This window comes from Gorilla gorilla, chromosome 15 (genome assembly GCF_029281585.2).
Source record: "Gorilla gorilla gorilla isolate KB3781 chromosome 15, NHGRI_mGorGor1-v2.1_pri, whole genome shotgun sequence".
NCBI classification, from domain to species: Eukaryota; Metazoa; Chordata; class Mammalia; order Primates; family Hominidae; genus Gorilla; species Gorilla gorilla.
This window is the reverse complement of record NC_073239.2, coordinates 91,802,882-91,822,019: the sequence shown is the minus strand read 5'-3', so window position 1 is coordinate 91,822,019 and position 19,138 is coordinate 91,802,882. Positions and strand designations below refer to the sequence as shown.

General features: G+C 55.0%; 1 protein-coding gene across 5 annotated transcripts; it reads left to right on the top strand.

Moving 5' to 3' along the window:
- The first annotated feature begins 4,951 nt into the window (after window positions 1–4,951).
- On the top strand, window positions 4,952–18,876 carry PGF (placental growth factor). 5 transcript variants are annotated; one of them, XM_019010247.3, is made up of 7 exons: window positions 4,952–5,548; window positions 6,770–6,809; window positions 11,142–11,338; window positions 12,113–12,189; window positions 14,305–14,334; window positions 14,438–14,500; window positions 17,976–18,876. In XM_019010247.3, exons 1-7 carry the CDS (start codon window positions 5,474–5,476, stop codon window positions 18,001–18,003), a joined length of 510 nt encoding a protein of 169 aa, XP_018865792.1. In that variant the 5' UTR covers window positions 4,952–5,473; the 3' UTR covers window positions 18,004–18,876. The 5 variants fall into 5 exon arrangements, with proteins under 5 accessions (XP_018865792.1, XP_004055508.1, XP_004055507.1 ...); XM_004055459.4 differs by having other exon boundaries at window positions 5,067–5,548; window positions 6,767–6,809; XM_004055460.4 differs by lacking the exon at window positions 14,438–14,500 and having other exon boundaries at window positions 6,767–6,809.
- Window positions 18,877–19,138: the final 262 nt, after the last annotated feature.

Here is a 19,138-nt window from a genome sequence, read left to right as displayed (position 1 = left end):
CAAGAGGTGGTTCCCCCACACTCCCCGTCCCTCACCATCAGAGGGGCCCACCCAAGTTGAAAGTTCTTGAGTATGGGGTCTAGGAGGGGGCACCTCTGAACAGCTGAAGGGCACGTGAGTAAGGGAGGGCCAGACTTGGGACATTTTCCCCATGTGGAAGGTCTAGTCTCTGAGGATTGATCCAACTCAAAACATATCAATTAAGGCCTACTATGTCCCAGACACTGAGCAAGGTGTGGAGGCTACAAGGGTAAACAAGAGACACAGTACCTGCCCTCTTAGATCTTGCCATCTTTTAGGCAAGACAGATAAGCAACTGGGCAATTGTGATACTGAAGGCCAGGTGCCATGATGGAGGGGAACTCAAGGTACTGTGGGAACCTGGACCAGGGATGTCTTACCCAGTGCTGGTGGCCAGGGAAGCCATGGAATCCTGCCTAGAACAAGTGCATAAAGAGAAGAAGAGCTCAGGATGGAGGCTGGGGTGGGTCCACAGGAAACTGCAGCCCAGGAGGCAGGGCAAGAAGGCAGAGGAGGCCAACCAAGCATCTGCTTGCTAGCAGCTTTGAGTAGCTGCTGGCTATAATGCAGGTTCAGCCTATAAAGTGAAAAGGCCCTTGGCCCAGAGCTGCCCACTGTTTCCCTTTCTACCAGTCATGAAGGGGAAGATTTTAATCCTTGGATGCTACACTTCTCAGCCACCCAAGTCCGGGACTCAGGAACAAGGTCAGAAGCAGAGGGTGTTTACCCAGGACCACTTGAGACACCTCTCCAGAGGCAGGTGCTGAACTGTCGTTAAGAGAGGACAAGTCATCACTGGGGAAAAGTTCATAGGGCCAAGACAACAAAGAGGCTAGAAAATGGGAAAATGGCTAGAAAGTGGGGAAATGAGTCAGGAAGCTGAAAGCCTACAAGCTGGGATGGGTTGGGGCAGGCGTTTCAGGCTAACACGATGACTAATAGTATGGGAAACTGTGTTTGCAGGATGCCTTGGGGGCCAGGGGCTGGCCTGCAGACTGGAAGCCATGACTGCTCAGGGTCCACTGCATTGTCATGGCCCAGTGTTTCTACAGCCAACCCCTCATGTTTATCTGTATCTGCCCGACTCCCCGCATAAGAGTCAGCTCCTGAGATCAGGGCTCCTTCCTTCCACACATCAACCATCCCAAGTTTGTCAAGCATCCATTCTGCTCCAGCATGGGGAAGACCCAGAAACGGCTCAAGACATCAGCCCTCACCTTCAACGTCCTTGCAGTAAGGTTGGGAGCTAGCGCTTAGGTTCACTGGAAAGACCTTTGGAGAAAGATCTCGGCTTGATCCCCATCACTGTTCCTTTTTAAGTAGCTAAACGATTATTGGAAAATTACATAAACTCCCTGGGCCTCCATCTTTCCATCTTCAAAATGGAAATAATTAAAACCTACCACTACAATGTTGTGATCAGAATTCAATGAGTCAAGGTGGTTACAGCACCAAGCACACTGTTTGGCATATAATAGATGTTCAATAAATATTACTTCTCTCCCTGAAACAACAGCAAGAGATTGTGGTGATAAACAGTTAAGTGTTGAGTTGTGGGCACTGACTGCCACCCCCTAAGCACCTGGGTCTACTTCAAGGGCCTCAATGACAGTTGAGGATTGAGAGCCTGCACTGTGATGGTGAGAATTAGTGTTTGTGTGCACCTATGCAAATCGCTCCATTTTCTTTCTCCACTGCCACAGGCAGAAGCATAAGATTCTTTATTTTCTATCTCATGTCCATGCTACAGGACTCTGCTCTGTAACTGTAGTTTGTTTTTCGTTTGTTTTTTTGAGATGGAGTTCTACTCTGTCGCCCAGACTGGAGTGCAGTGGCACGATCTCGGCTCACTGAAACCTCTGCCTCCTGAGTTCAAGTGATTCTCCTGCCTCAGCCTCCCGAGTAGCTAGGATTACAGGTGCCTCCCACCACGCCCAGTTAATTTTTGTATTTTAAGTAGAGACAGGGTTTTACCATGTTTGCCAGGCGGGTCTCGAACTCCTAATCTCAGGTGATCTGTCCTTCTTGGCCTCCCAAAGTGCTGGGATTACAGGCGTGAGCCACTGCACCTGGTCTAACTGTAGTATTTTTATTTCTCTAATACAAGTCAAAAATTAAATTAGAAATCGTGATCAATTGCTACCATTCTTTGCACCAAAGGTGCTTTCTCAGTCCTCGCACAACCCTATGAGGTAAGTACGGTTATCATTCCCACTCCTACAGATGGAGGAAGCTGGGGCTCTGAAAACAAAGGAAGCTGCTTGAGGCGATGTGGCTGGTCAATAGTGGGGCCAGTGTACAAAGGAGCACAGCCGGGGCAAGATGGCAGACCCTGTCTTTACCCAAAAAAAAAAAAAAAAAAAAAAGTTTTAAAATTAACTGGGCATGGTAGCACACACCTGTAGTCCCAGTTATTCTGGAGGCTGAGGCGGGAGGATCCCTTGAGCCCAGGAATTAGAGGCTGCAGTGAGCTGTAGCCAGTGCTACACCAGTGCACTGTAGCCTGGGAGAGAGAGCAAGACCTCGTTTCTAAAAATTAAAATTAAAATTACAAAAATTAAAAAAAAAAAACAAGGGAGCAGAATTACTAGCACAGCTGCTCTGGACTGGATGTGAGCAAGAACAAACTTTGATTCAATCCATGGAAATGTTAGAGTCTCCTTGGTCTCTGCCACTGAGCCTACCCTAGGCTAATTTGTCTCACAGCCCAGGAAGCTGGGTTTAGAAGGGTATGGTCCCCAATTTAGTGATGAAGGACTGAGGTGCATTTGTGGGAACCACAGACTTCGCCCAAGGTGTTGAGTTCACTCAGGAAAGAGAACTTCGGCATCCCCAGCCATCGGTATTCCCCCACTCCATGAATGTAAACTCAGAGATACTCTCCATATCATATCCCTAGCACCTAGAGCAGTTCCTGGAGCATAGCGGGGCTCAGGCAATACATGCCAAATGAAAAAACAAATTAATGAACACAGGCTGGGCGCGGTGGCTCACACCTGTAATCCCAGCACTTTGGGAGGCTGAGGCGGGTGGATCACTTGAGGCCAGGAGTTCTCGACCAGTCTGGCCAACATGACAAAAACCTGTCTCTACTAAAAATACAAAAATTAGCCAGGCATGGTGGTGTACACCTGCAATCCCAGCTACTTGGGAGGCTGAGGCACAAGAATCGCTTGAACCCATGAGGCAGATGTTGCAGTGAGCCGAGATTGCGCCACTGTCTACCAGCCTAGGCGACAGAGCAAGACTCTGTCTCAGAAAAAAAAAAAAAAAAAAAATACAAACTCATACACAATAGACACATCCCACGCATAAGTGCTAGAAACACTCAGTTATAGACAAGCATATACAATGAAGATACTTAAGCACACGCACACACACTTGTGCACAATACACACCTGTGCCCACACACACAAATCCATACCCAAACTAAAGACACACACAAACACATGTGTATGTATACAAAGATGTTATGGGCAACATATACAATACAGATATGCACAAACACACACCTACTCGCCCTCACACACATGCACAGTGACCCTCCACAGTGATTCTGGGCCCAGGAAGGAGTTTGTCTACCCCACGAACCCCAGCTTGTTTGAAGCTCGTCAGGATGTTCCTTGCAGACCCCACTTAGCCAGCTGGTGACTGGCTCCCGCCTCCTGAACCTCCAGGCTTAGGGCCGGCCAGGCAGGCAGGCTGCATCTCTGGCAGCCCCTCGTGGGTGGGCAGGCAGGCAGGCAGTGGATGCAGAGGTCACTGGGGTGAGAGCTGGGGCTGCCCTGGCCTCCCTGCTCTTGGCTGGAATGTGAGCTGTAGGGGCCACTTCCCAGGCCTCGCTCCTCCCCCACAGCCACCCACCAGCCCCAGGCCCAGCCAACTCGTGACTCCCAGTCCTGCCAGGTTCCTGCAGCCTGGGAGCTGGACACAGAAGGCAGTGAGAGGAGTGGTGGTAAAGAAAGATCCAGAACCAAGGGAGGGCACACACAAACGCAGAGAGAGAGGCACAGTCTTCACCCACAGAGACAGACACACACACGCAGCGACAGGCAGGCGTGCAGACTCACAGTCCCACTGAAAGATACACATTCAGACACTTCCAAACACACCCAGATACACAGCGGACACGAACAGATCACACGAGCATACAGAGATACAGAGAGACCTGACCCCCACACAGAGGCGTATTTGGAGGTACAGTAGTCACACGTACTCAGACCACACAGAGGCTCAGATGCACCGCTCATGGATATTCACAGACCCGCAAATGCCCATGCACACGCGCAGATGCACACAGACCCCCGCGCAGCGTACAGTTCCTCCTCGGCCAGGGACCAGGAGGAGATGCCTGAGTGAGACCACTCTCTACCCCAGGGGGCTGCCACGCAGGGAGGGCCTGGGAAGACTGCTTCCCAAGGAGGCAACAGGCCTGATCCTCCAGCCAGGTGCCCTGAGAGGTTTCCTGTGGGAGGCCCACTGTGTCCGTGCCTGGCTAGGAGGGTGGTAGGTCGGGTGAGAGTTCTGGAGTCACGTAGGCTTGGGTTTTGTCTCTGCCAGTTCCTCGGACACACAGATGCGCGCACACACACAACACACACACACTTTCCAAGAATGCCTATGTCCATTCGACATATGCAGGCAGGGGTGCTCTCGGAGCCTCGGTTTCTTCATCTATATAACCTGGCTAGGAATCCCTTGGCCCCCTAGGGGTGTGGGCATGGCTGCCTTCCCAGGCATCCCGGACGGCCCTTCCTGCAGAGGCGGCTAGGTCATGAGCCTTGACGGCTGACGCTGGACTCCTGGATGCCCCCATCCCAGGTGACCGCCCTGAGAGCCGAAGCAGGGCTGTGGGCCCTGTGGGCGGGCGCGGCGCGGCCCGGGGAGCTGCGGGCTGGGCTCGGCGAGGCGTCTGGACCTGCCGAGAGCCCCTCGCACGCACTGCGGGCTCCGGCGCTGCGGGCTGGCCGGGCGCTGCGGGCTGACCGGGCGCTCCGGGAACTCGGCTCGGGAACCTCGTCTGCGGTGGGCGGGGCCGGCCCGGAGCCCCGCCCCGGCTCAGTCCCTGAAACCCAGGCGCGGACCGGCTGCAGTCCCAGAAGGGAGCTGCTGTCTGCGGAGGAAACTGCATCGACGGACGGCCGCCCAGCTACGGGAGGACCTGGGGTGGCACTGGGCGCCCGACGGACCATCCCCGGGACCCGCCTGCCCCTCGGCGCCCCGCCCCGCCGGGCCGCTCCCCGTCGGGTTCCCCAGCCACAGCCTTACCTACGGGCTCCTGACTCCGCAAGGCTTCCAGAAGATGCTCGAACCACCGGCCGGGGCCTCGGGGCAGCAGTGAGGGAGGCGTCCAGCCCCCCACTCAGCTCTTCTCCTCCTGTGCCAGGGGCTCCCCGGGGGATGAGCATGGTGGTTTTCCCTCGGAGCCCCCTGGCTCGGGACGTCTGAGAAGATGCCGGTCATGAGGCTGTTCCCTTGCTTCCTGCAGCTCCTGGCCGGGCTGGCGCTGCCTGCTGTGCCCCCCCAGGTAAGAGCTACCCCCACCTAGCCTGGCTCCCCTGACCTCCCCATCCCAGCACTGGAAGCATGGGACTCTGAAATCACAGACCCACTCCAGGGAGCAGCAACTCCAAGGATGTCCACACACTTCCTAAAGGCCAGGCTGGACTTCTTTAGTTTGGGAAGAGACCTCAGGCTGGCTGTCCCCCAGGTCCTGGGGGCTGTCTTGGTGGGGGCAGGGAAGCCACAGGGAGGGAGGGAGGGAGGTTTCCTGTCTGGCCCCTGGAGCCCTGGTGGCTTTGCTAAAAGCATCTGTCCACTAATCCCAGGCAGGTCCCTGGCCTTGTGGTCAGGGTCGAGGCCCCATGGCCAACCAGGCGTCCCCAGGACCTCTGACCTGGCCTGGTGGGGGTGGCGGAGGAGCCAGCTGAAGAAGCTGATGGTGGGGAGGCTGGGCCCTGCCCCCACCAGGGCTCAGGACTGAGCCATGGGCTCCTGGGTGGGCTGGGGACGAGACAAGGGGTCTCGCTGTGCCTTTTCTCCTGGGTGGGTGGCCGGAGGTCCTGAGTGCAGGGCCTGGGGAAGTGAGCAGGGCCCTTTTCCCAGGAGCCGGGTGAGTCTGGCTGGGAGCCAGCTTGGGCAGTGAAATCCTGACAAAGCCAATGAACTGCCTTCCCACTGCGTTGTCCCACTGCCCTGGGAGTCCCCAGCCCCAGCCCAAGAGTAGGAGTGGGCTGGGCAGTCCCTGAGGAGTCCGAGCAGCCCAGCCACCCGCCTGCCTGCTGCAGGGCTGGCCAGAGGTGTAACGTTACCGGCTGCACCAGCTCATGGCGCCACCCGCTCCAGCCCCTCAGCTACCACCAGCTGATCACCTCCCCCTGGGCTCTGGCACCCAGCCAAGGCGGGCTGTGCAGGGCCCAGCAGGGTTGGCCTGGGGGCTGGGTAGAAGGCAGACCTGCAGGATTGCAAGATCTTTGGGATGCAGCAGGCCAAGGGTCTCCAAAAGCTTCCAGCCTCTCATCCTTTTCCAAATGAGGAAAACTGAGGCCAGAGAGGGGTGGGACCTAACCTACCCAGGGTCCAGTGAGTTTTTAGTGGTACTCAGGCTGCTCTGAGACAGGGCAGAGCATGTGCAGCAAGTGGGAAGGAACCCAGAGGGGCCCCTACCTTCTTGCCATCACACTTGGCCCAAGAGTGCAGAGCTCCAAGGTACCCCCAGCTCACCTCTGCACTTTTCTGTCCATAGCAGTGGGCCTTGTCTGCTGGGAACGGCTCGTCAGAGGTGGAAGGTAAGCTGGCCAGGCTGGGGGTACGCATGCTCCCCAAGCCCCTCTTCTTTTCTCCCAAGCCCAGGTGTGGCATGAAGCGTGGGCGCAGGTTGATAAAAGCTGGGGAGAGCCTACAAGCTAGACATGCTGGCTGATGACTTTGGCAGGGCCTAAGAGATCCCCTCATGGTGACCCAGAGACTAGAGAGGTGTGGGCTGGAGTCACCAGCACACGGAGAGTGGGGCTGGGGCCAGTATAGCCAGGGTTCATCCAGCTGGCTCAGAGCCCTTCCCCAGCATGATTTAAGGGTATGGATGGGGTCTTGGAGGACAGGGTGGGGAGTGAGTGCCAGGGGCCAGAATGGGGGTCTGGGAGCTGAATGCAGTGGGCAGTCAAGAGGATCAGGAATGGGTGAGGGGCCCTCCCCAGCAGCCCAGCCCTGGTGGAACTGCTGGGATCTGACCATGCCTTTCCATTGATTATAAACAGACAGAACATAGTCGCGCCCTCCCTGGCCCCTCCACTCCCCGCCCTGGTTGCATCAAGAGGGAGTCTTCAAAGGGCAACGAGACGTTTGCCAAAGAGACATATGTGCAGAAGGCAGGAGGCCCATGCCAGGCCCCCTACCTCGCTCCTCCCTCCCTGCCTCTCCAAGACGTGCAAAGTGGCCACACACCACCGTTGAGGTTTCCCCTGCGCCATGGGAGAGTGGGCATGTAGGGACATGCACACGCACACGCGTGATAGCCATCTGCGTGCTGGGAACACCCTCTGCTGGGCTGCCTGCCTGGCAGGCCGCCTCTCCCGGGCCTGGCCATACTCTGACACCTAAGGCTTAGGCCCCTAGACCCCTGAGCAGGTAGAGGAGGTAGCTGCCCTTGACTTCATGGATGCCTCCCTTGCTGTGCCTCTGGAACCAGCACAACATTACGCTCCTTGGGATTTGGGGAAGGACCCATCCCCTACCTCCACACTATGCCCTTTTTGATGCTTTTAGTGTAGGTCAGGCCACAGCTACCAAAGATGCCTTAGCCTCAGTTTTCTCATCTGTAAAATGGGAGCCTTGGCTACGTGATGTCTATGGTTTCTTCTTTTTCCGAGATTGAAAAAGGGACTTGTCCTCTGACTCCAGGGAGGAGAAATGGGTGTACATATCACCCAGGATTTGAGGTGGGGAGGCCTGGAAGTGTAGATTCATTAGGTCAGCTCTCCTGTCACACTTATCAATCAGGGAGTCTGCAATCTGACCGGGAGAAGTACAACGAGCTTTGCACCCCAGCTCTCAAAATCTGAAAATGGCATCCCCACCTGTTAACACCACAGCAAGAGACAGCATGGCCAGCCATGGGCGTTGATTTTTACTATTACTATTCACGGTAACAATGTTAGGCATTTTCTGTCATTCTGTTTTGACCACAGGCTGTGAAGTAGGAAGGGGTTGTACTCCATTTTTACAGATGCAGGCCCTGAGGCTCAGAGAGGCCCTGGGGGTCACCCCAAGCCTCAGACACTCCTCATGGATCTGGCAGAACCGAGTGCTCCCAATAGCTCCGTGGCTGAGTGGGCATGAGCAGGGTGTCCCTTGTGGCAGGCTGTCTGTGTGCCCTGCCAGTGACCATGGAGAGGACACTTGTGGGCTTGGGCTGGTGGCCAGTGGCTCTGCCCAGCCCTGTGGCCCGTCTCCAGTGCCCTCCACAGAAACTTGCTCTCAGGATTAAGCATTTCTCTCCTGGGGTCTCCCCCATCCCAGGTGGTAGGTAGGCAGGTGGGAGGTTCACTCACAGGGCTGGCGAGAGAGCTGAGGGCCCACTCGCAGCCTCAGGAGCAGCCCTGGGGACCACCCAGCCCTGGCAGTGCCTGAGGGGGCCACAGCTTCCCATTGCTCTCACCACCACCCCCTCCCGGAGCAGGTCTGGGGCCAGCGGAAGTGCTCTCGGGGACAGCTGAGCAGAGCTCTTTCCTGAGGGACACAGCCCACATCTGGGAGCGGTCACTGTACTCCCTCAGCCCGGCCCCTCACCCAGCCCCTTTTGTTTCTCCCACACACCCATAGCGGGGCCTTCAGGGATGAATTGCCCTTTCCTTGTGGCTGCCAGGTAAACCAGGCTCCAGCCCACCTCCTTCTCAGCCCTCCCCCAACACGGTTCGGCCACAGGGCTGGGAAAGTGGCAGATTCCAGGGTTTCAGGGACCCGGAGTCTGCATGGTGGGATGTGGGGTGAGGAAAGGAAATCCCTTCTTCTGCTGCCGAGGCCCAGCCAGTTCTGCCAAAGGTGGCCATGGCCCCGCAGCCCAGCTGGGTGGGTGTCTGTTTGCAGGATGGAGGGGGCTGGGGTGCCCCTTCTCTGCTGCTGTCCCATCGCTGACGGCTGGTCCCAGGGCAGGAACCTGAGTCTTCTGTGGTGCTTTGGCAGCTCATTATTCCTCTGCTGTTATTTATGTTTTCCAAGGTGGAGATTAAACGTTCAGAGTCACGTAGTGCTCATGAAGATTTTAAACTAAACACACAGCTCAAGGAGCTGGTGATAGGGAGGTGCTCTCTGACCCAGGATTGCAAAGGCAGGCTTCCCTGCACTTTGGGCGCCTTTGGGGAGAGAGGCCTTGTTTCCCACTGGGTTCTGGGGCAGTATCCAGTGGCGCGGAGTGGTAGAGTCAGGGGAGGCCTATGGAATCCCCCCACCACCAGCCCCTAGGCCCTCGTGCCCTCTAAGCAGAGCACGGCAGAATGGAGCAGAATGGAGCAGCAAACAAGCAGATAACACTGTTTATTGCCTCTATGACTGCCTAGCCAGCTCCACATGGACACACCGCCTCTGGGTATTTTCCACCAGTTTGCAGCCTTTCCCGAGGGCCTCTGCTAGGACTGAAGTTTATTTTTCTTCCGAGATTACCAGGAGGCTCATGTCCTCATAGGCTCAGTGGAATGGACTTTGGCCCCTTCTGCCTCCTAGGCAGAGGCATGGAAGAAATGAGGGGTTGCTGGGAGAGGCCATTGTTCCATGGCAGAGGCTGCAGGACCCCCAGCTCCCCATTCTTCCCCGCTAGCTGACGATGACCATCAGATGCAGAGCAGGATGACCCAGGCCTGGGGGTGTTTCTCTGTCCATGGTCTCTGGGCTGGGCTGGGTTGCAGGCACTGATTCACAGGCGGTTGGTCAGAGAGGGAAAGACCTTAGCAACCATTTATTCCCAACCTTCGTTTTTCCCACCCGAGGAAACTGATCTACCCAGAAAGGTTAAGTGATCTCCCCAAGGTCACATAGCCAGTGTAGGGCCAGGACTGGAAGCCAGGTGTCTGACTCTGGCCACTCTCCCTGTAAGCCTCTATTTGGGGCCTGGTCCTAGGCCTTCCCCCGAAAGAGCAGCATCTTTGAGGGATTCCAGATCAGCCCCCAAAAGATCCCATTCACGATCGCCAGGACATTGTGAGGTCAGGGATGACCCGGATGATCCTCAATGAAATGTCATCTAATCAACCAGGAGTGACTTAGCCTGTGTTTACGGGTACGTCCATCTCTGCCCTCATGGAGCCTCGAGTTGGTTGTAAAGGAGATAAGAGCCACCAGTGCCGGAGATAAGGCAACCCCTTGAGGCCAGAGGCCAAGCAGTGCTCAAGGGAGGCTCATCTGTGTGCACTGGAATTGCTGGGGAAGTCTTCAAAGAGGAGGTGGGGAGGCAGGTCGTGGAAAATGGCGGGTGGACTTTATTTGGATAGAAATGAGAGGAGGGGGAAGAAGAGCAGCTGTACGGGCTGCAGAGTGCACAAGCCAGAGCTGGGAGTGAATGTGGTGCTGCCGTGGCTCAGTGTGAGCGCTGGTTGGACTCAATGGAGAGGAGGGTCGGGCCACATTGCTGGATGTGGTCTTGGTTGCCAGGCAGAGGAGCTGGCACAGAGTGGGGCAGGAAATGAGGGAGCCGTGGAAGGTGTTTGAGCAGAGGAATAAGGGAAGGCCAACCCTCCCTGCATGACTCCAGGAATGACTGTTTTCTGCAAGTTCTCCAAGTTGGAGGAAGCACCGGGTCAGGCTTGAGAAAGATCCAGAGGGCCTGGGCAGCTGCCGGGGCTACAATCCTCAAAGCTCCAGGGAGCCAAGGCAGACGTGGGTGCCTGAGTTGAGGACAGAGCAAAGCTTGGGACCCTGAGAGATTCTGTTCCATGGGGATTTCCATCCAGCAGATGAGCTAAGGGGCCCGCAGGCATTTCGGAGGGATCACATTAGGAGTTCAGAGTTGAGGGAGCTCGGATGGGGCTGGGGGCTGAACCTGGAAGGCCAGCAGGGCCTTGGGAGCCAGGTTTAGGGCTTCAAGGGGCAGGTCTCTGCTGGCCTGACCCAGCCCCCTTGCCTCCTTGCAGTGGTGCCCTTCCAGGAAGTGTGGGGCCGCAGCTACTGCCGGGCGCTGGAGAGGCTGGTGGACATCGTGACCGAGTACCCCAGCGAGGTGGAGCACATGTTCAGCCCATCCTGTGTGTCCCTGCTGCGCTGCACTGGCTGCTGCGGCGATGAGAACCTGCACTGTGTGCCGGTGGAGACGGCCAATGTCACCATGCAGGTAGGTCCACACCCTGCCCAGGGGGCCACCGAATCTGCCCACTAGAAGGGACCTGGAGAGGGAAGAAGATAGGCCCAGGTCCCAGGGCTGGAGCCTGACTCCCAGGCCAGTGCTCCTACCACCCCAGCCCAGGGCCTCTTCTTCCTAAGCCCTCCGATGGCTCTGAGCCCACTCATCTCCACCCCCACCAGCTTGTTCAGCCTCACGCTGAGTCCTATCCCAAGACTCAGGGTGTCTAGTTAAAGCCGGAAAGAAATCTGCTTGTATAAAGTCCCTGTTGACACCAGGAGCATTTGGTGCCTTTTCAAGCAAGTGCAGCTTACATGTCACACACGCAGTGGTTTATTGAGCACTTACCGAGTAATGCCAAGCACTGTCCTAGGCGTGCCACAAGTGGTGTGTCATTCAATCCTTCAAGGCTGGTGTCATTCCCATTTCACGGAGGGGGAGCTCAAGGTTCAGAGATGTTATTTCACTTGTTCAGCGGGTAAAAGAGTCAAGATCTGAACACGGGTCTCTCTGACTCCAGAACATGAGCCCCCTTCCTGTGCTATTGCTGTGCTAGTGCTCCCGGGCAGGGAGGGACAGGGGCCTCCCTCAGATCCCCATGCAGCTGAGAGAGCTGTTTGCCCCACGTTCAGAGTGGAGTGAGGGCCTGTAGTCCACAGGCTAGCAGGAAACAGAGTCGGGTTCTCCTTACTAGGAGAGAGAGAAGAGTGCCGGAAACTCATGGGCCACTCCCCAATCCAGGCATCAACTCTTTTCTTCCTTCAGCTCCTAAAGATCCGTTCTGGGGACCGGCCCTCCTACGTGGAGCTGACGTTCTCTCAGCACGTTCGCTGCGAATGCCGGTAGGTCTCCGGGGTGGGGTGGGTAGCAAGGAAAGGCCCCCGTCCTCTTGGCAGCCTCAGCAAAGATGGGTCCCAGGGCAGAGGCAAAGGCTGCCCATCCCCGCTGCGGGCTGCACTTTTTTCCAGACTGAGGGAGACCAAGAGGGCAGGACCAGGGGTGGCTACCATTCATTTTGTCCCCCCACCAGCCAGTTTTGCCAAGGGAGCTGGTCCCAGCAGCTGGGGTACAGCTGTTGAGATACTGCAAGGGAAGAGAGAGGGTGGGTCCCTCCCAGCCTCGCAGGGGTTCGGTGCGTGTCGTTCCCCTTCTCTGGGATGGGAGGCAGCTGCCACGGGCCTCTGAAAGAGGTGCCTGGAGGCAAAGACATTGCAAGTCTGAATTTCGTTCTGGGCCAAGCTGCGTGCCCACAGGAGCGGGCAAACCGGGCTGAGAAGCAGCAAGAAGGACAAGCTCGGGTAGGAGAAAAGGGGCAGAAGAAGAGTGACACTGTGGCTTCCTTGATGTTGCAGCACCCCGCTACGGCCCCTCCCAATCCACAGAGCCTCTGACCAGCACAAGTCTTGCTGCCTGTGCTGGGGGCACTTGGAACATTGGTTAGCAGGAGCAACAGGCCTGGCACTGCCAACCAGGTTCAGGGAAGAGAGAAATGGGCTGAGCTGATGCTCCTGGTACTACTGGGCCATGGATGAAGGCACCAGACTAGAAGTCCAGAGCCCTAGCCAGGGGTGGGAGGAGGGAAGACTACCACTTATTGTGTACCTATCCTGTGCATAGCCCCGCAGGAGGCACTTGAATGTTTCTCATTTAGTCACATACATTTATTGAGCACCTACCACATGCCAGGCATTGTCCTGATGGGATGCAGTGGTGAGCAAGGTTCCTGCTCTCATAACAACCCTGGGAGGTAGGCCCTATTGTCATCCCCATTTTACAGATGAGAAAATCAAGGCTCAATACAGTTTCATGATTTATCACAGCTAGTGAGTATGGGAGGAGGGATTCTGAGCCCTGACCTAACTCGTAAGCCTTCGTTTTTCAGGCTACCTTTTATGGCCATGACCACTTTTCTAATAGCCCCCAGGCTTAGCCTTGCCTCCTGGGCAGGGCTATGGCTGCCCCTTTTGTTGGAGTGTTGGAGACCCTGCCTCAACTTGTTTCCACCCATCCCTCCAAGCCAGAGCTTAGCCATATAACAAGAGCTCGGTAATGAACCCTCCTGGGTGCAATGCTGGGTGGTGACCCAGAGTCACCTTCTCCATCCCCTTTGCCCTGACAGCCACTCTTTTGGGGCAGGCAGATGAAGAGACTGAGGTTCCAAGAGTGTCTGTCACTTGCCCAATATGGAGAGGTACAACCAGACAGTCCCAAGAGGCCCTGGTACCTTGCCCTGGCTCCCAAGGGAGGAACCAGCTGAGGGTGGCATGTCCTGGCCCCAAAGCTGACTGCTACCATGCTGGCCCATGTCTCTACCCACTGTTCCCAGTGAAGACTGAGGCCCTGTCCCCTGCCAGGGGACAGGCAACAGGGGACAGGCAACAGGGACACCTTCTTGCTTCTGGGCCAACAGCCACAGCCTCTGCCCTGGGAGGCAGAGCCCAGACATGCCTGGTGACTTCAGGGCTGATGCTCCCTCCCTTCCTCCCACCCCGTCGCTCACTCCCCATGTTGTTCCGGATGGAGTGGGGCTGTGCCCTGACAGGCAGCCAGTCCGCTGTCTGGCCATCATCTCCCGTCCCTGAGGAAATTCCCAGAATGCACCCTGGAAGGAACGGAAAAAAGCAGCAAAGAAAGTGAGAAAGAAAAAGCAACAGAGAACAGACAGAAATGACCAAATTTGATGCCAAGAGGCTGAGAAGTGCAGAAGCGGGTGGCAGGGGTCCCCAGGAGGTTGATTTGTCCCTCTCGTGGTGGGGTCACCAGAGCCTGGAGTGGGAGTGAAGCCTTGAGGCTCTGGCCACCTCTCCCTTGCCAACTCCATGCTACCCCCTAGTGGCCTCAGTGTCAGCTGCAGGACCAGGACTGGGGATGTCGGAGGGGACCTGTCCGGGCGGCAGGGAGCCCCACTTATTGCTTTCCTAACGTTCCTCTGCCCCTCTCTCTGTCTGTTTCCCTAGGCCTCTGCGGGAGAAGATGAAGCCGGAAAGGTAAGTGGTTTGGCTGGGGCTCGGGGCTATTCTCGGGCCTGCCAGTCTCTGTCCTAGCATGGGGGTCCCCAGCCACCTTGTCCTGACGCTTGGCTTATTGCAGGAGGAGACCCAAGGGCAGGGGGAAGAGGAGGAGAGAGAAGCAGAGACCCACAGACTGCCACCTGTGAGTGCGCGGGGTCCCAGGGATGGCGAGGAGGCTGGGCCCGAGGGGAGCCCCGCCTTGCCGCCAGGGTTAGGTTGGGGAGGGGGAGAGGCAGGACTGAGGCCAGTCTTGGGGGCAGAACAGGGAGCCGCACCTTCTCAAGACTCTAGGGCCCAGGAAGCATCAGTGGACCTTGGTTTTTGTCCTGGCTTAGCCCTAAGTTTCCATTGACCTTGAACAAATCATTTCACCTTTGTCAGCCTAGCTTTTCTCTGTGTAGAATGAGGGGCAGGAGGTCCAGCAAACATTCAGTCACTCTACAAACATTTACTGAGCACTTACTGTGTGTCAGGTACATCTGTGAGCAAACAAACAGGATTCCTGCACATGAGTGTTTACCTTTTAGTGATTAAAAGTCTGTCATCAGCTGAGACGTTATCTGGGGCCACTTCCTAGTAGCCCCGGGAACATGTGCCCCTCGCCACTGTCTCCCAGGAGTATTTTTGCCTGTGGGTCCCCTTGCTGCTTCTAACCCACTTCGTACCTTGTGGGCAGCAGAATGGAGCCCCAGGCCTGAGTGTGGCTGGGAGAGAAGGATGAGAGGAGGGAAAACCCAAATCTGTGAGAATAAACAGAAAAAATAAAATATTTCACATGCACAGTCAATCAGTCACTGAAGAGAGGTGGCTGTCCTTCAGGGGCTAAGCCTCCCCCACACACATGACTCCAGGAAGTCATTTCGTGCTATGGAGCGGAGTTGACCCAACTCCTGACCCCATGAGCCCCACTCCATGAAGACAGGGATCCTGGGGACTGCGCCCCCTAGGGGTTTATGCTCTCATCTCTTTTCTGGGCCCGCGCGGCAATTTGGGGAACAAGCTGGCAGGGAAGTCCATCCAGGCCCGAGTTACCCGCCGGCAGCCAGAGGCAGAAAGTGTCCCATGGCTCCTGTTCCCAAGGCAGCAGTCTTCAGACATTTCACTCGGGAATCTCCTGAAAGAATTTCAAAAGTGGCCGGGCGCGGTGGCTCACACCTGTAATCCCAGCACTTTGGGAGGCCGAGGTGGGTGGATCACTTGAGGTCAGGAGTTCGAGGCCAGCCTGACCAACACGGTGAAACCACATCTCTGCTAAAAATACAAAATTAGCTGGGCGTGTTGGTGCATGCCTGTAATCTCAGCTACTTGGGAGGCTGAGGCAGGAGAATCGCTTGAACCCGGGAGGCGGAGGTTGCAGTGAGCCGAGATCATGCCACTGCACTCCAGCCTGGGTGACAGAGCAAGACTCCATCTCAAAAAAAAAAAAAAAAAAAAGAATTCCAAAAGCCCATGTGCTCCCTTGCCCATTCTTAAGTTGACATTGAACATTTTCATCAGAATTATAAGTCAAGCCAGGCTCAGTACCTCATGCCTGTAATTCTAGCACTTTGGGAGGCCGAGGCGAGTGGATCGCTTGAGGCCAGGAGTTCAAGACCAGCCGGGGCAACATGGTGAAACCTCGTCTCTACAAAAAAAATACAAAAACTAGCTGGACATGGTGCCATGTGCCTGTAGTCCCAACTACTCAGGAGGCTGAGGTGGAATGATCACCTGAGCCTGGGAGGTCAAGGCTGCAGCGAGCCGAGATAGATCCACTGCACTTCAGCCTGGGTGACAGAGTAAGAACCTGTCTCAAAAAAAAAAAGTATAAGTCATTACAAAGGATATAATTTCTGGCATATTATTAATATTTTAATACAAAGATACTGTAGAACACTCTCCAGGTGTATCCTATTAAATACGCCATTTTAATGTTATACTCACCATCATCCACTTTTAAGAAAATGAACAAGCAGGCCAGTCGCGGTGGCTCACACCTGTAATCCCAGCACTTTTGGAGGCCAAGGCGGGCGGATCGCAAGGTTAGGAGATCGAGACCATCCTGGCTAACATGGTGAAACCCCGTCTGTACTAAAAATACAAAAAATTAGCCGGGTGTGGTGGTGGGTGCCTATAGTCCCAGCTACTCGGGAGGCTGAGGCAGGAGAATGGCATGAACCCGGGAGGCGGAGCTTGCAGTGAGCCGAGATCACGCCACTGCACTCCAGTCTGGGACAGAGCAAGACTCTGTCTCAAAAAAAAAAAGAAAATTAACAAGGAAAAAAAAAAATACAGGAACACTTCCTTTCATAATTATATATTTACATTGTTTCTTTTTTCCTGGAACTTGTATTTCCATTTCACTCCCCACCCCCAAGAATTTCAGCCTAGTGTAACAGTACTTTTAATTTTCAGAAGTCTTTTATTGATTACCTTGTCATATTTATCTGCCACAAAAAAAGATATATGAGTTTGAATTATTTTAAATTTCCTGTGAGCATAAACCTAAATTAAATTTTCTCCTGGAATAAATTATCAAAATAATTCTTAGTAGCACCATTTGGTCAAAACAGCACAAATACGTCCTATTTTAATAGATGTTCAAGATAAAAATACAATCAATTTGATTGGGAATGCATCTCAATGAGATGGATGTGGCTACCTCGTTTCAATTAGTGAATGAATCCATTAATGAATGTTACTTCCTGCCAGACTGAGACAGGATTCTGCATTAATTTAATTCCTGTTTATCATTTTTTTAATTGATGAGAAGGTTGAGAAACCATGTTCACATAAATAAGTAAATGAGACTAGATGTCACTCAATTACTTGAACCCCTTCCTTCCAAGTTATTTGCCAGAAATCTCAAGGTGCTCTGCTAAGAACAAATTACTTCTCATGATATCCTGGCTGACAATTTGGTTAAGCTGTTCTTCAGTTTTGTTGAAAGCCTTGGTTACCCAGTCATTAGCCATATTTTCTTTCTCAAGACCTACATCAATATCTCAAATTGTTCTTTTTTTCATGTCCTCAGAATACTTTTACCTGGCAGCAAAGCACTTTATGAGGATTTAGAATGAGCAAGATGTGTTGTGGCCAGAGAAGCAGATCTCAGCCACTGCCTCACAAAAATAATTTTAAGGCAATGTAGACCTGGAGGCTGAAAATGGATTTCTTTAAAACCGTCGGTACTCAGGCCTCACGTGCGTCTAGCGGTACTCCCCTGTTTGGAGACTGCTGTCTTAGGGTAATCAGAGGCATGATTGCATGGAGTGTGATTAGGTTCAAATGTGGCTCTGTCACCGACTGGCCGTGTGACCACAGGCAAGCTTCTTCACCTCTCTGGGCCTCAGTTTCCTAATCTTCACAGGAATAATCAGGGTGCCTTCCTCATGGCAGGTTGTTGAGGGTTAAGAAGACAGTGCTTGGCACAGGGCTGGGCACATGGGTAAGTGTTTGGTGAAGGGTAGCTCCCAGCTTCTCCTCAGCTTGAGGCAAGCAGGGACCCAGGAGCGCTGCGCCCTCCCCATGCTCCCTGCCCAAGCTCCTCCTCTGGGCCTGCCCCCTCCTCCATAGGAGGAGACCGCACCCTCCACAGTGTGCTGATACCCGCCCCATCTGTGCTTGGTCTCTGGCAGGTGCGGCGATGCTGTTCCCCGGAGGTAACCCGCCCCTTGGAGGAGAGAGACCCCGCACCCGGCTCGTGTATTTATTACCGTCACACTCTTCAGTGACTCCTGCTGGTACCTGCCCTCTATTTATTAGCCAACTGTTTCCCTGCTGAATGCCTCGCTCCCTTCAAGACGAGGGGCAGGGAAGGACAGGACCCTCAGGAATTCAGTGCCTTCAACAACGTGAGAGAAAGAGAGAAGCCAGCCACAGACCCCTGGGAGCTTCCGCTTTGGAAGAAGCAAGACACGTGGCCTCGTGAGGGGCAAGCTAGGCCCCAGAGGCCCTGGAGGTCTCCAGGGGCCTGCAGAAGGAAAGAAGGGGGCCCTGCTACCTGTTCTTGGGCCTCAGGCTCTGCACAGACAAGCAGCCCTTGCTTTCGGAGCTCCTGTCCAAAGTAGGGATGCGGATCCTGCTGGGGCCGCCACGGCCTGGCTGGTGGGAAGGCCGGCAGCGGGCGGATGGGATCCAGCCACTTCCCCCTCTTCTTCTGAAGATCAGAACATTCAGCTCTGGAGAACAGTGGTTGCCTGGGGGCTTTTGCCACTCCTTGTCCCCCCGTGATCTCCCCTCACACTTTGCCATTTGCTTGTGCTGGGACATTGTTCTTTCCGGCCAAGGTGCCACCACCCTGCCCCCTCTAAGAGACACATACAGAGTGGGCCCCGGGCTGGAGAAGGAGCTGCCTGGATGAGAAACAGCTCAGCCAGTGGGGATGAGGTCACCAGGGGAGGAGCCTGTGCGTCCCAGCTGAAGGCAGTGGCAGGGGAGCAGGTTCCCCAAGGGCCCTGGCACCCCCACAAGCTGTCCCTGCAGGGCCATCTGACTGCCAAGCCAGATTCTCTTGAATAAAGTATTCTAGTGTGGAAACGCTGATCTAGTGGGTGTGTCTTCTGGGGCAGTGAGCGTCAGCCGGGAACGGAAGCCAGACAGACCCAGGGATCGGGGTGTAACAGGAAGAGCACAGCACCTTCTCTGAGCCTCAGTTTCCTTATCTCAAAAGCCTCGCTCAGTCGACGAGAGGGCATGTCACAGCTCACGACAACATGTTAGCTTGCTCCTTCCTTCCTCCTTTTGACAGCTGAGGACACTTAGGCCCAAGAAGGTGAAATGGCTGATGGAGAGTTAAGAG

Bases quoted from the DNA above. Each gene is read 5' to 3' on its own strand.
- PGF (XM_004055459.4), top strand. From the start codon at position 5,474: ATGCCGGTCATGAGGCTGTTCCCTTGCTTCCTGCAGCTCCTGGCCGGG. The intron at 6,810-11,141 runs GTAAGCTGGCCA...GCCTCCTTGCAG, and splicing joins CGGCTCGTCAGAGGTGGAAG to TGGTGCCCTTCCAGGAAGTG. The intron at 14,335-14,437 runs GTAAGTGGTTTG...GGCTTATTGCAG, and splicing joins GAGAAGATGAAGCCGGAAAG to GAGGAGACCCAAGGGCAGGG.